This window comes from Grampus griseus (assembly GCF_964374135.1).
Source record: "Grampus griseus genome assembly, chromosome: 11".
Lineage (NCBI taxonomy): Eukaryota > Metazoa > Chordata > Mammalia > Artiodactyla > Delphinidae > Grampus > Grampus griseus.
The window spans coordinates 38,490,409-38,503,370 of record NC_139005.1 but is presented as its reverse complement, the minus strand read 5'-3'; the positions used below and the strand labels follow the sequence as shown (position 1 = coordinate 38,503,370).

The 12,962-nt window shown below is 51.0% G+C and overlaps 1 protein-coding gene across 1 annotated transcript in view; it reads left to right on the top strand.

The window, feature by feature from the left end:
- VDR (vitamin D receptor) overlaps nucleotides 1–9,178 on the top strand; it is a gene marked incomplete at its 3' end in the record, with an annotated part of 29,384 nt that extends 20,206 nt beyond the window's left edge. The window contains exons 5-8 of the mRNA XM_082666924.1: nucleotides 1,513–1,684; nucleotides 7,210–7,361; nucleotides 7,531–7,647; nucleotides 8,919–9,178. Coding sequence (XP_082523050.1) covers nucleotides 1,513–1,684; nucleotides 7,210–7,361; nucleotides 7,531–7,647; nucleotides 8,919–9,178 — 701 coding nt within the window. The remainder of the gene's footprint in view (nucleotides 1–1,512; nucleotides 1,685–7,209; nucleotides 7,362–7,530; nucleotides 7,648–8,918) is intronic.
- Nucleotides 9,179–12,962: the final 3,784 nt, after the last annotated feature.

Below are 12,962 nucleotides of genomic sequence, written 5' to 3'. Positions count from 1 at the left end.
TATAAAATATATATAAAAATATGTATATATAAATATATAAAAATATATATAAATATATAAAATATATATATTTTTTATTATATATATTATATATATATTATATATAATATAAAATATATATAATATATATATTTTTATTATATATATTATATATATTATATATAATATATAATATATATAATATATAATATATATAATATAATATATATATTATATATATAATATATATTATATATAATATATATTATATATAAATATATAATATATATAAAATATATATATATTTATATTAAATATAAAATATATAATATATATATATTTTATATATATGTAAAAATATATATTTTTTATTTTATTTATTTTATATTTTTTTATTTTATTTATTTATATATATATTATTATATATAATCTTTAATCCTACCACCCAAAGATAATGTATCTTTTCCCAATTTTTTTTAACACATATATATGTTCAGAAATGGAATTGTGCTATACGCAGTCTGGTAACTTGCTTCTTTCTCTTGATAGTATATTGTCATATCTTCATACCATTCAGTACACACCTAGAATATAATTTTTAAAGGCTGCATAGTATTCTGGGGTGTAATGTACATAACATATCCAAACCCCCATCACTGGATATCTAGATTTTTTTTCCCAGCTCTTCATTAAGATAACAGTATGCTTGTGGCTAAATATTTGCACTTATTCTGAATTTTTCCTTATGTTGAATTCATGGAAGTAGGATTACTGTTCATAGAGTGTACATAATTGTAGGCTTTTGGCCATCACGGTCAGATAGCTTTCTAGTTTAGTTGCACAAATGTATGCCTCCTTTATACCCCAGAGCTGCACAAGGATTGCCTAATTCCCTGCATCTTTACAAACACTGGTGTCAACATATAAACGTACTTGCTTCTAGTTTAGAGGTGAAAGGTAGATGTTCTTCTTGGCCATTCTTTGATCACTACTGAGGTTGAACATTGTTTTCCACAAGTTTATTGGTTCCAAATACATCTTTTTTTTTTTTTTTTTTGCGATACGCGGGCCTCTCACTGCTGTGGCCTCTCCCGTTGCGGAGCACAGGCTCTGGACGCGCAGGCTCAGTAGCCATGGCTCACGGGCCCAGCCGCTCCGCGGCATGTGAGATCTTCCCAGACCGGGGCACGAACCCGTGTCCCCTGCATCGGCAGGCGGACTCTCAACCACTTCGCCACCAGGGAAGCCCCCAAATGCATCTTTGATTTGAGATCATTAGGAACAACATGTAAACTCACATCTTAAAGAAGGTCTCTTATCTCAGAGTGTCTCTGATATTTGATTTTCCTGCCCCACTCTGCTGAAGGAAGACACAGAGAACCCTAGGGGGAAGCCTGGGCTGAAGTGACCTTGGAGAGAGATGGTGACTGTGGGATTCCCAGCTGGCCCTGCTGCCAGGGTGTAGGAGGGCCTCGCGGGGCCTTGCAGAAGCCTGGCTCAAGTACTTCCTTCTCTTCCCTCATCCTTCCCCAGATACGATGGAGCCAACCGGCTTCTCCAACCTGGATCTGAGTGAAGAAGACTCTGATGACTCTTCTGTGACCCTGGACCTGTCCCAGCTCTCCATGCTGCCGCACCTGGCTGACCTGGTCAGTTACAGTATCCAGAAGGTCATTGGCTTTGCCAAGATGATCCCAGGGTTCAGGTAAGGAGCTTCTGGGACATCCAGGGAACAGAGTCAGAATCCTAGACTGAGCCTGAAGAAGGCTTGGAAATTACCAATCTACTGCTTCCCAAGATACAGCCTCAGGCCCTACCCCAGACCTCCTGAGTCAGAATCTCTGGGCAAGGCCCAGGAATCTGTATTTAAGAAGTGCAGCCCATCCAGCATTACTCGGCAGGCCAGCACTGGAGAGCCATCCATCCCTTATACTTTCTATGTGATGGAACAGGAACCCAGTGAGGTCCAATGGCCAACACCAGGATTTCTAGTGTTGGAGCCCACGTGTCAGAGCCGGGTTAAGAACTCTTAGTTCACTGCTGTGTCCACTCCAGCTGCCTTGGATCTATTCCTCATATTATCCTTTTCAATTAAACCTACAGTGATCCTGCACACCCAATTCTGAAACCAGGATGAAGTGATAGAGAGGAAAAAGGGTTGGGCTAGTGATGTAATTTAGGAATCCTAGAGGGAGACGCACTCGTACATATAACCTGGGCATCTTTCACCCAATTTACCCTTCACTCAAGGCTGTTTCCTAATCACACTAAGATCTTTTTTGCCAAAGTAGGTAAGTATAAGGAGCTCTACTGGAGTAAAGACCCTCCCTTATGGATTCATTCATACAAATTTCATTCATTCATTCAAATGTTCTATTGTTTTGGTAATAATGCTATCTATAATACTTATATTTAAATGGTCATACAGTGTTAACTATTCTTAAAAGTACATAAAAGTTGATGCTTTTACTAGATATGTTGGGAGGCAGCTGTATCTATATTTGTGTATATCAATAGCTTCATTCTTTCTAAAAGTTCATTTGGAACACTGTCACCAAAGAGATATACATTGTGGTCAAGAAATAAGTGAATAAACTTCCCTGGCGGTCCAGTGGTTAAGGGTCCACCTTCCACTGCAGGCGGAATCCCTGGCGGGGGAACTAAGATCCCGCGTGCCATGTGGCGTGACCAAAAAAAAAAAAAAGAAAGAAATTAATTAATATCGAGCAATACTCTCATCATTTCAAGTAGTAGCAATAGTTGCAGCTCTAGCAGAAGGGGTAGAATGCTTCCTCAATACTGATGCTTGGATTCAGCGCTAGAATACTGGGAGATGGAAAATGACTGGACGTTGGCCAGCTCTGGATGGAAGCTAACACGAGGTGCCGTTTATGGTTTGGTGAATCTCTGGTGCGTAGGGAAGCCATCAGCTACTGTCTAAATTGCTGCATTGCCAGCTAAGTGATGGTAATTCACACAGCTAAACCCAGCGCATCCCAGTTTGTTTCTGTCCTGAGACAACCTGCTCTGTGTTATTTTATGCCTCACACCAATTCAAATAGCAGGGATTCACCAATGTTCTTTCCTGGAATTAATGTGAAAATTATAAAGGAGAGAAACCATCAAATGGTATTGAGACACTCTTACTGTATCGCACGTTTTGGTTACATCGAAAAGAATAAAGGCCACTCTGCAGGCAGAACGGGTGTCACCTGTGAGGTCAGCATCGCACTGGGCCTGGGATTCACCCTCCAGAGTCTTTCCTTGGAACTGATGGCAACATTGCGCTTAGTACAAGTTCCAGCTCCCTCCCCCACTCTTCTCTTTACTGTTTGCAAACTGCACGTGTTCCCAAAGTCTTGTTTTGTGCAAACAGCTAGAGAAAAAACACTTCAAGGTGTTGATGGATACACTGTGGCGGGTGGCTCTCGTCCTAATCCCAGGAGGAGCAGCCCTCACCTACGCAGTCCCCAAACCTTGCCCAGTGGGGAGCTGGACCAGAGGGCACCCGAAGCCCTGTCCAGATGCTAAGGTTTGGTGGCTAGGATTGCCCACGTGGGAAAACTGTCCTAAAAGGAAAGTGACCCATTTAACCGGATTACCCCAACACAGCCCCCTCCACTAAGTGACCTGAGCCCCAGTTCTTCTCTTGGCCCCCATCCCTTCCCTTCGCCACATATACCCTCGCACAAAATAACACCACCTGCCCCTCAATTCCTCTCCCCAAGGATGAGCTGAAGTCTACCCCCTCCCTTCCCTTTCAAGCCTCATCCTTCAGAGTTCCCTGGTCTAGCCCTGCAGTCCTGGCCGAAGTGAGGTATATGTGAGCAGGTATTGGAGCCGCCCAGCTATGGAGGCAAAATCCATTAAATCGATCCTAAACACGCTTGGGTTAACTTTTCTGGCTTCAGCATGTCTTGAGAAGACCCAAAGTGGGATGTTTTCCAACAAAAATGGAGCAGGCTTCAGCAAGAGCTCTGTGGGGACTTTTAGGTGGATGCCCCCTGGGAATGGGTGGAGCTGATGCCGCACCTGACGGGGGCCAGAGCCCAGGCTTCCACAGGACCCAGGCGGGGGCAGCCCAACAGTTCTCTGGTTCTGCCGGTTCCTGCACTTAGAGGTTCTGTTTTTCCAAGAAGTGAAAGAACAGTGGCTGCGTCCCTGGTGGCTTTGATCTTGCTGCCTGGAGGCGGGGGTGGAGGGTGTGGGGAGGGCAGGATGAGACGTCTGTGTGGGTGAGTGGAGGGGAGAGTACAGGACAAGGTTCCAGTGTGGGCGGGACTGGATGGACTGTGCTGGGTGTGGACTGCCCTGTGGTGTGGCCTTGGCCCTGCCCCTGGCTCCCACCTCTTCTCCCTCAGCCTCTCGGTCTGCACCCCACAAATCCCCCTCCTTCAGCCCTGCGAAAGAAATGCATGGAGGAAGTGGCGTCAGGAGCAGAGACTCCACGGCCAGGCGCCGTCTTGGATCCGAAAACCAAGGACCACAGGTTTCACTGCCCAGAGGGGCGCATGAGGGACCAGGCCCCAGCCCCAGAGGGCTAAACGCCTTCAACCTCACTGCCATTTCCATCCCCAGGGGCTCCTTCCTGGGTCACAGGCCTGGGGTCATAGTGCTTCCCTCCTCCTATGCCCTTTCCTCTATATTCACTTATTCATCTGTCCAACAATCAGCTTGCTTATTAAATAAACTGTGAGGGATAAAAGGTGACTAGGACACAGTCCCTGGCCTCCAGAGGTACAGCGTCTGATGGAAGAGATAGACATATGAATAGTCACAGTGAAGAGATAAGGGCACCAAGAGGTACCGAGGGAAGGCAGATGGGGAGAGGCTGGACCCTGCCTAGGGGGGTGGGGAAGACGAGACATCCCCAGAGCACCTCACAGGTGCCCAGAAGTGGTCACAGGTGTGGAAACTGATCAGTGTGTAAATATTACTCAGGTCCAGGGAGGAGGCCCAGAGCTGGAGCTGGTGCCCATCACAGCAGGAACGAGGTCTCTTACTGAGTTCCCCTTTATCTCCACCGCTACCGCCACCCACTACCATTTCCAGTTCTGGCTGTGAGCTGCACTTAGAAAGTCCCTGTATTTCCAGGCTGTGGGTGGTAATTTGAGGTCATTCTAGGTTTGCTTTCATAGAAGTAGTGTGTCTGGATCACAGCAGGCAGTGATCCCGCTGAAATCTCTCTAGCCAGGCACCCATGGGATGTTTGTTCACTTCTGGCCATCCATTTTGAGTGGGCCATTGAACCAAAGGTTATATACAAAGATGTTCCTCATGGAATTCCTTATAACAGCAAAACTTAGAAGCAACCAAAGTGCCCAAAAATAGGTGGGTGGGAGACTGTATTTTCCAAAGATTTGATAATGAACTTGTTTTACTCGTATAATCAATTAAAACCCAAATGAGGGTGGTGTTAGTTTTTATTCTTTCAATGTGGATTGAGCACCCAGAAAAAGGTGACAGATTGATGAGACATCTAGATGCCATGGCATCAGGGCTCTTTATTCCAGAGAAAAGGCAAGGAGGGACATGTGGCTTTCCTTAAATGGTTAAAGGGATGTCCCACGGCTAATGGAGAAGTCTGGTTCTGTGTTCCTTGAGAGGACAGAACTACAAGCAATGGATGAGTGTGTGATCACGTGGCTTAGAGCCCAATAGAAGAGGCTATTAACCCAAAAACCAAGCACCTCATGGCTGTATCCAGAGGCCAGAAGCTCCCTGGCACTGGGGGAGTCCTGCAGAGGCTGTGTGAGAGCCGTCTATCAGAAACGCTGAGGAAGGAATTGGACCACATAGCCTCTAAGTGGGGCCTTCCAACCCTAGCACTTTGTGATTTTCCTTCAGTGCAGGCCCTTTGGCGGTCATCTAATCATGCAAGCCCTTTTACGCCTCCTCATACATCACCTGTTGATACAGGACTCTCATCAGTTAATATCCGTTTCCCACCTTTTTACTTTCCAAAGTGCAGCCACAGGGGATGACAGCCCATCGACAGGATATCCAGGAGGAAATCCACAGAAAGAGAAAGGGAGGAAAAAGAGGAAGCAATTTGATCTGTGGGTCCTGCCTTTTCCTTGTCATTGTTCAGACAAGCCCAGCTCGTGACTCAGAACAGTGGAACTATTCATGAGCCTCTTTACTCATCAACACATAGCTGTTGACCCTCTCCTCATGCTCAGGGCTCAATGAACGGTGTGAGGGCAGCACTAAAGTCATTAAGAGCTGGTGCTGGCCCTCAGGTAGCTTACGATGAAGAGCCAGAGACAAGTATCTAAAGGACGGAAGCAAAGAAGGGGAAAGGGCAAACTAGGATTACAGGCAACGTGCAGCAGGTCGGAAAGGAATGGCTCTCATTCTGTGAAGAGAATCGAAGGGTGGAGGGATCCAGTGGAGACCTCACTGGATTCAGGACCAGAAAGGTGGGGTGGAGCAGAAGATGGGCGCTCTAAGCTGGAGCTGTCCCATGTTCAAAGGCATGGTGGCATGAGAATGCCTAGCATCTGAATGTGGAGTAGTCCGATGGAGGGTTGGTGGAGTCTGTGATGGGAACGGGGGCTGGAAAGACAGGTTGGAGCCAAGTTACGGCGTATGGGCTTGATCCTGGGGCATTTGATAGTCAGTGGGGATTTCTGAGCGCAGGAGTGACACGTCCCTGTAGCAGTAGTAAGAAAGGTGAACGAGAGACTTGACTCCAGGAGTCCGGTAAGAGGCAACTGAAAAAGATGCTGGAGCTCTGAATCAGAGCAGCCCAGTGGGAGTGGGAGTCCAGAGATGTCCTGGAGACAGAGTTGACTTCACTACGGGAAGGACCGAAGGGCAGGAAGAGGGAGAGGGAAAGAAAGCATGGGAGCCACTGGGGATGGCTCTGGCCATGCTTTTGCAGACGACCATATTCATGCCATAGCCCTGGGAGCCTCTTCAGGCTCTATCTTCCTAACCCTAGAAGAGCCATGGCTGCTCCGACCTTGGAGACCCTGGAAAGTCGCTGGGTTTTCCGTGTCTTAGTAGCTGAGCTACATCAGTTGGCGTTTGGTCACAGCTTTGAGTTGTTCTCAAGTCGTTCTCCCTCAAGAAACAGCCTCGTTCTTTCCAACCAGGCTGCAAGCTCCTCGAGGGAGGACCCAGGGCACATGCTGGTCACCTGGCAGGTGTATACCTGTCAAAGCACTGCACTGGTTCGCATGAACCAGTAACCTGACCTCCCCCCCGCCGCCCCCTCCCTGGCAGAGACCTCACCCCTGAGGACCAGATCGTGCTGCTGAAGTCGAGTGCCATTGAGGTCATCATGCTACGTTCCAACCAGTCCTTCACCATGGACGACATGTCCTGGACCTGCGGCAGCCCGGACTACAAGTACCAAGTCAGCGATGTAACCAAAGGTGCGGCTGGGCTCTGCCTCCTCCTGCCCCGGCTCCACCCCTCCTGGGGTCATGGGCCCCACCAGGCACATCAGAGGGAGTGCGGCAGCACCAGGGAGAGAAGGGTGAGGGTCAGGCCGGAGGCGGGGTGGGGTGGGTGCCCACAGCAGCTGGCCGTTCTCTCTCATAGCCGGACACAGCCTGGAACTGATCGAGCCCCTCATCAAGTTCCAGGTGGGGCTGAAGAAGCTGAACTTGCACGAGGAGGAACACGTGCTGCTCATGGCCATCTGCATTGTCTCCCCAGGTACCTAGCAGTGTGGGGAGCAGGAAGGAGGAAGTCCTGCTGGGGGCCAGCAGGGAGGATTGGAGGGAGAAGTGAGCACAAGGAGAGACCAACAAGGAACCACCCACTTTGCTGGGTCCGCCCGGCCGGTGTGCTGTGTGTCTGTTGACGGTTCCCTCACTACCCTTGGCCTTGCCCTTGCAAGACCATTGGTGATTCATGGGTGGAATTCTGAGGAACCAAATAGATGGGGCATCTCAGGCCACAGACAGTACTCAAGCTCTGCTCTTGTGTGAACTGGACTGACCTCTGCTGACACTTGAGGTCCCCTGGGGATGGGGCACAAAAGCCTGGGGCCTGACAGGAGGTTCTGCTGGCCCGACAGACAGTTTAGCTGCCTGATTTTGGAGGCAGCGTGCTGTGATCCTTGAGCTCTTCTGCCTGTTTGGGGTGGGAAGAGGGAGAGAAGCGAGGAGGGAGGTCTTGTGGTTCTGGGGATGCTGGATTCCTGATGAGGCCTCCACTGGGACTGTGTTCAGAGACCAAGCCAGTGGCCTTTCTCCAGGGATGCTTTCCTGGGCTGGGGGCCCAAGGAAAGGACATGGGCGCCCCTCCTCCTGGCCAGTGAGCATTCACTCATTCATTCGTTCATTCATTCACTCAGCAATGATTTACTGGGCTTCGGGCAGGAACCAGGCACTATGCTGGGCATAGGGACTCAGCGGCAACCAGGACACAGACTTCTCTCCCAGGAAGTGTAGAAAGAGACATGAAACAAATACTTTATTTTAAAAATAAAGAAGTACACGATACATGATGCTACAGAGGGTATAGCAGAAAGTGGGAACCTGATGTCGTCTGGGGCATGGAGGCACGGGGTCATCAGGGATCGCCTTCTTGAGGAACGTCCTTTAAGCTGTTACCTGAAGGGTCAGCAGAGTCAGGCAAAGGTAAGGGAGCTGAGTTCTGGGCGGAAGGAAGACAAATGTGAAGGCTGGAGTGCAGAGAGCATGGCTCATCGGGGTCCTGATGAAAGACGGAGCACAGAGGCAGAAGGAGAGAGAATAGGTGGGGACAGGCCCAGATGGCCCGCAGACGGACCTGAGACTTGATCCTAAATGCCACGGGAAGTGGCCGAGGGGCTGGGGAGGACTGTGGTGTCACAGGTCAGCAGCCGTCCAGGAGTGACCTGGGAGGATGCTGAGGCTGGGGGTCTGTCTGTGTGGGCGGGGGGAGGCCGAACGGTGAGGCAGCTGTGGCTCAGAGCTCCTCGCCCGCCCGTCTGCCCACAGACCGTCCCGGGGTGCAGGACGCTGTGCTGGTCGAGGCCATCCAGGACCGCCTGTCCAACACGCTGCAGACCTACATCCGCTGCTGCCACCCACCCCCAGGCAGCCACCTGCTCTACGCCAAGATGATCCAGAAGCTAGCGGACCTGCGTAGCCTGAACGAGGAACACTCCAAGCAGTATCGCTGCCTCTCCTTCCAGCCCGAGTGCAGCATGAAGCTCACGCCCCTCGTGCTCGAGGTGTTTGGCAGCGAGATCTCCTGAGGAGGGCAGCCTGCCCTGGCGCCTGGGCGGGACTGCCTCTCTGGGGCCGGAGGCTGCCCAGCTCTCCCCACTCCTGGAGTTCAGCCCCTCCTCTCCCACATCCCCTCCCTGCCCAGCCCGTCCTCCCTGCTGCCCAACCTGACACCAGGTCCCCCTTACCTGCAGGCCACGGGCTGCCCCCAGTGCCTCGAGACCTCAGTCATGAGAAATTGCTCTTTATTTGACAAAGAATCTTGAATGGGGGCAGAGGGCAGAGGCTGAAGGTGGGCCCGTGCCAGGGGATACCCCCTCCCACACTACAGAAGTGGCGGCTGGCTGGTGCCAAGGGGACAGGCAGACGGGAGAGACGCAGCCATTCCTCAGGGACAGAGATACCCTCACCTCTACCCAGCTCCAGGCCCACACGCCCAGAGCCTGGTGGGATCACCCTTCCTTCGCCCCACCCATGATAAACACTGACCCGTGACCCACACCTCATCCTGCTGCCGCTCTGTCCTGGGCAGTGTGCCGCGATGGGGCCTTCTCCCTCTGCCTTCCTACCCTGGCCTGCCCAGGACACTCACTGCCAAGGAAGACCAAAACCAAGGTGACTAAGGTCACAGCCTCCCCTCATCCACCTCTGCTGGCCAAAGGACATTTGCCTAACCCTACGGTGCCCACCTTCTTCCCATCGCCGTGGTAACATTCTCCTTCGGAAGTAGCTGTGGTAAGATGGGCTTTCTCCCCATGGCGGGGGCCACTGGCCCAGAACCCGTGTGCTGAGAGGCCAAGGAGGGAAGAGAGCAGGGCCCAGGCAGTGAGGGGACAGGCAAACCCAGCCTGAACGTAAGAGTAGTCGATGGAGGCCACACCCGTCCTGCCGCCAAGCCCACAACTCCTCAGCCTGGAGCTGAGGGGTTGGCCGAGGCGGGGGCTCTCCCTCCATCAATCCACATGGCAGGACTGAATGGCCCCAGGCTTCAGAGAATCGTGGGCACCATCCTCATCCTCACCCTGCCAGTGCCTTACCTCCCCCCTCCCCCCAGAGAGAGAACCGGCCGCAGGCTCCAGGGCCCTCGCGCGGCGGCCGAGGGCGCTGAAGGGGCCTGATCCTGGGATGGCCAAGCGTGGTGACCCAGAGGCCATCCCACTGTCTGAGCCCCCCAGCAGCCTGGAGAAGCAGGTGCTGCTCTGCTTACCAGCGGGGCCTCATCTTTCCCACCTGGCAGGGTGGGATGGGGGAGAGGAATTTCCAGACCCCCAAAAGCCCAAGCCCTCCCTGCCCACCTAGTTCTGCTTCTAACACTGCTGTCCCCCGAAGGCAGTGCTTCAGCACCCCGGGTGGGGGGACAGCGGGTTGGCCTGGTGGCTGGTCAGTGAGAGCACTGGGGGGGAGTCGGGCGGGGTACTTCCTTATTCCCACCCCCCACCCTGACGTCAAAAGGGACCTGTGAGGCAGGGCGGGGTAGGGCCGCCGAACCTCAAACTCCCCGTATGCAGAGCAGCTCAGCAGGTGGGCACTCACAGCCCGTGTACCCCGTTGGGCTTCTCTGGGGCATGGGTGACAGGCATGCCAGAGCAGAGCAGAGAGGGCTCCTCCAGGATCGACAGAGGGTCCTTCAGATCATACTCAAGTTTGGGGAGTTCAGCCGCGCTTGCTTTCTCAGCCAGGAGGAGGTGGTGTCAGCAGGATGCCCCTCTGCCTGCGTCCGCTGTTCCCTGAAGACCCCGGCAGCAAACCAGCTTACCTCCACGACAGCCGCCAGTGTCTGCTGGCCAGTGTTTCTTCATCTGACAGCCACCGTCCCTATTGCGGAACCGTCCTTAGACTCAGTGTGATGTCTGTTAGATGGGGGTGTCTTCAGACTCCATTTGGTACCACATTCTAATATAGCGGGTAGTAGGCGCCACTGATGAAGCGGTATTTATGGGTGATGACCTACGTTGTGAAAATTCTACACGTTAATTACTGTTGTTGTTATTTTACAAATTAGGGAGAGACCCCTGGGATTTGATTTTAGCTGCAGAACACATTGGTCCAGTTGTCAAGTCAGTGGTAGAAAGGGCTTGAAAATCTCTGACCCAGTTCAATCCCCTTGTTAAAGAAAACTGACGCTGAGAAGGTGTGACTCACCCAAGCTCGTGTAACTAGTTCAAAGCAGCCCCAGGACTGGACCCGGACTTTGGACTTAGGGTCCAGTGCTGTTTTCACTACATCATGCTTGAGCTCAGACTCCATGTCCCACGCCCCTTGTGGCTGACCTCATCCCTGGGGGAAGCCCTGGGTTTTAGACAGAGCATGTCCAGATCCCAGATCCCTGCCTTGCTTCCCTGGGTTGTCACCCCACTGACCCATCAGGAGGAGGAGAAGGGACACCTCAGCCTGTGTCTCAATGTGGATCACACCCCGGCCCCAGTGTGGCCTTGGCCGGAGGGGGTCTCTGCCGCAGCTCGGCGTAATGCTGTTGCCTTATCAATAAAGTGCATCTGTCTTTGTACTGTCTTCACCCTCCCGGCGCTCCCCTGGACCTGCCTTCCCCAGGGAACATGACAGGACCCACTGAGAACGCCAGTTCCTCAGCCCTGGGGCCCGTGACAGCTCAGTCTAGTCCCAGAGGGAAGTCCAGCAGCTGGGAAGATGAGAAGTGAGGCTCCCTGGGGCTGAGTTGGGAGACAATGTTATCATCTTTTCTGTTTTAGAATGAGAGAATGTGAAGGTAGACATTCATACATCTCAACCTTTTTAACCTATATTATTGGAAAGCTAGGAAAGTCTGCACCAAAAATGCCCAATGAACGAGATTCTGGGAGATAGGAAAACCCTTCTCTGGCCGACTGGAAGAAGTGGGAGAATCTGAAGGAGGCCAACAGGGAAGCTTGGAACGTACAATAGGTCTGGTTCAATCTGGGAATAAAGCAGCAAAGAAAGCTTTGAAGAGGGCCTCCTGCGTGATTTCCAAAGAGAAAAAAAAGTTTGCCGGAAATTTGTCAAATAAACCAATGAAGAAAGCTCTGCTATGGTAATAAAGATGGTGCATACTTACACAGCACTTACCTGGTGGCAAGTACTGCTGTAAATAAACGCTTTATGCAAACCAGCTTGCTTTATCCTTACAAGGACCCTAGGGAAGATGGACGACTGTTACTCTCATTTCGCAGAGGGGATAATTTGCCCAAAGCCACCGTGGTGGCAAGTGAGACATAGGGTTTGAACCCTTGGCGTCTGGCTCCAGAAGCCATTAATTACCTACTACACTGTACTGCTTCGTATTGAGCTGAATGGGCTGACAAATGACAGCTAGTCATGCCAGCTCTCTATTCAAGTGGATGTAAGGGAGATTCCCATTCCTAAAGTAGGCCTTGGGATAGAGAAATTGGAGCTGCTGGATCCACCAGGGCTGTATTCTCAGGAAGCATTCAGTCACATGTGTTGGGTCCATTTCTGTGTGGCCCTTACCTGAGAACCTCAAGAATAGGAAACCAGGCAGCTATTGACAAAAACGTGCCTTGTATTTGAAATGCTGTGCCAGTGACTTGGCAAACTTCAAGTGACTCCTGTGAATATATAGGACTCCCAAAGGGCCCCGAGGAACAAATGTGCCCCCTCCATTTCCAAAAACAAGGGGGGTTTATGATAAAGGGCAGCTTTCGTTAAACACACAAGCAAAAATAACTAACCAAAGACACACGTGGTCATCTGCAGGGAAAATCACGCAAGGGAAACATAACCAATGTATTTATTTACAATAAGTTGGCCTAGGGACCTGTGGACGTGATTTAATTTTTCAGAAGCATCTGAAAAGAT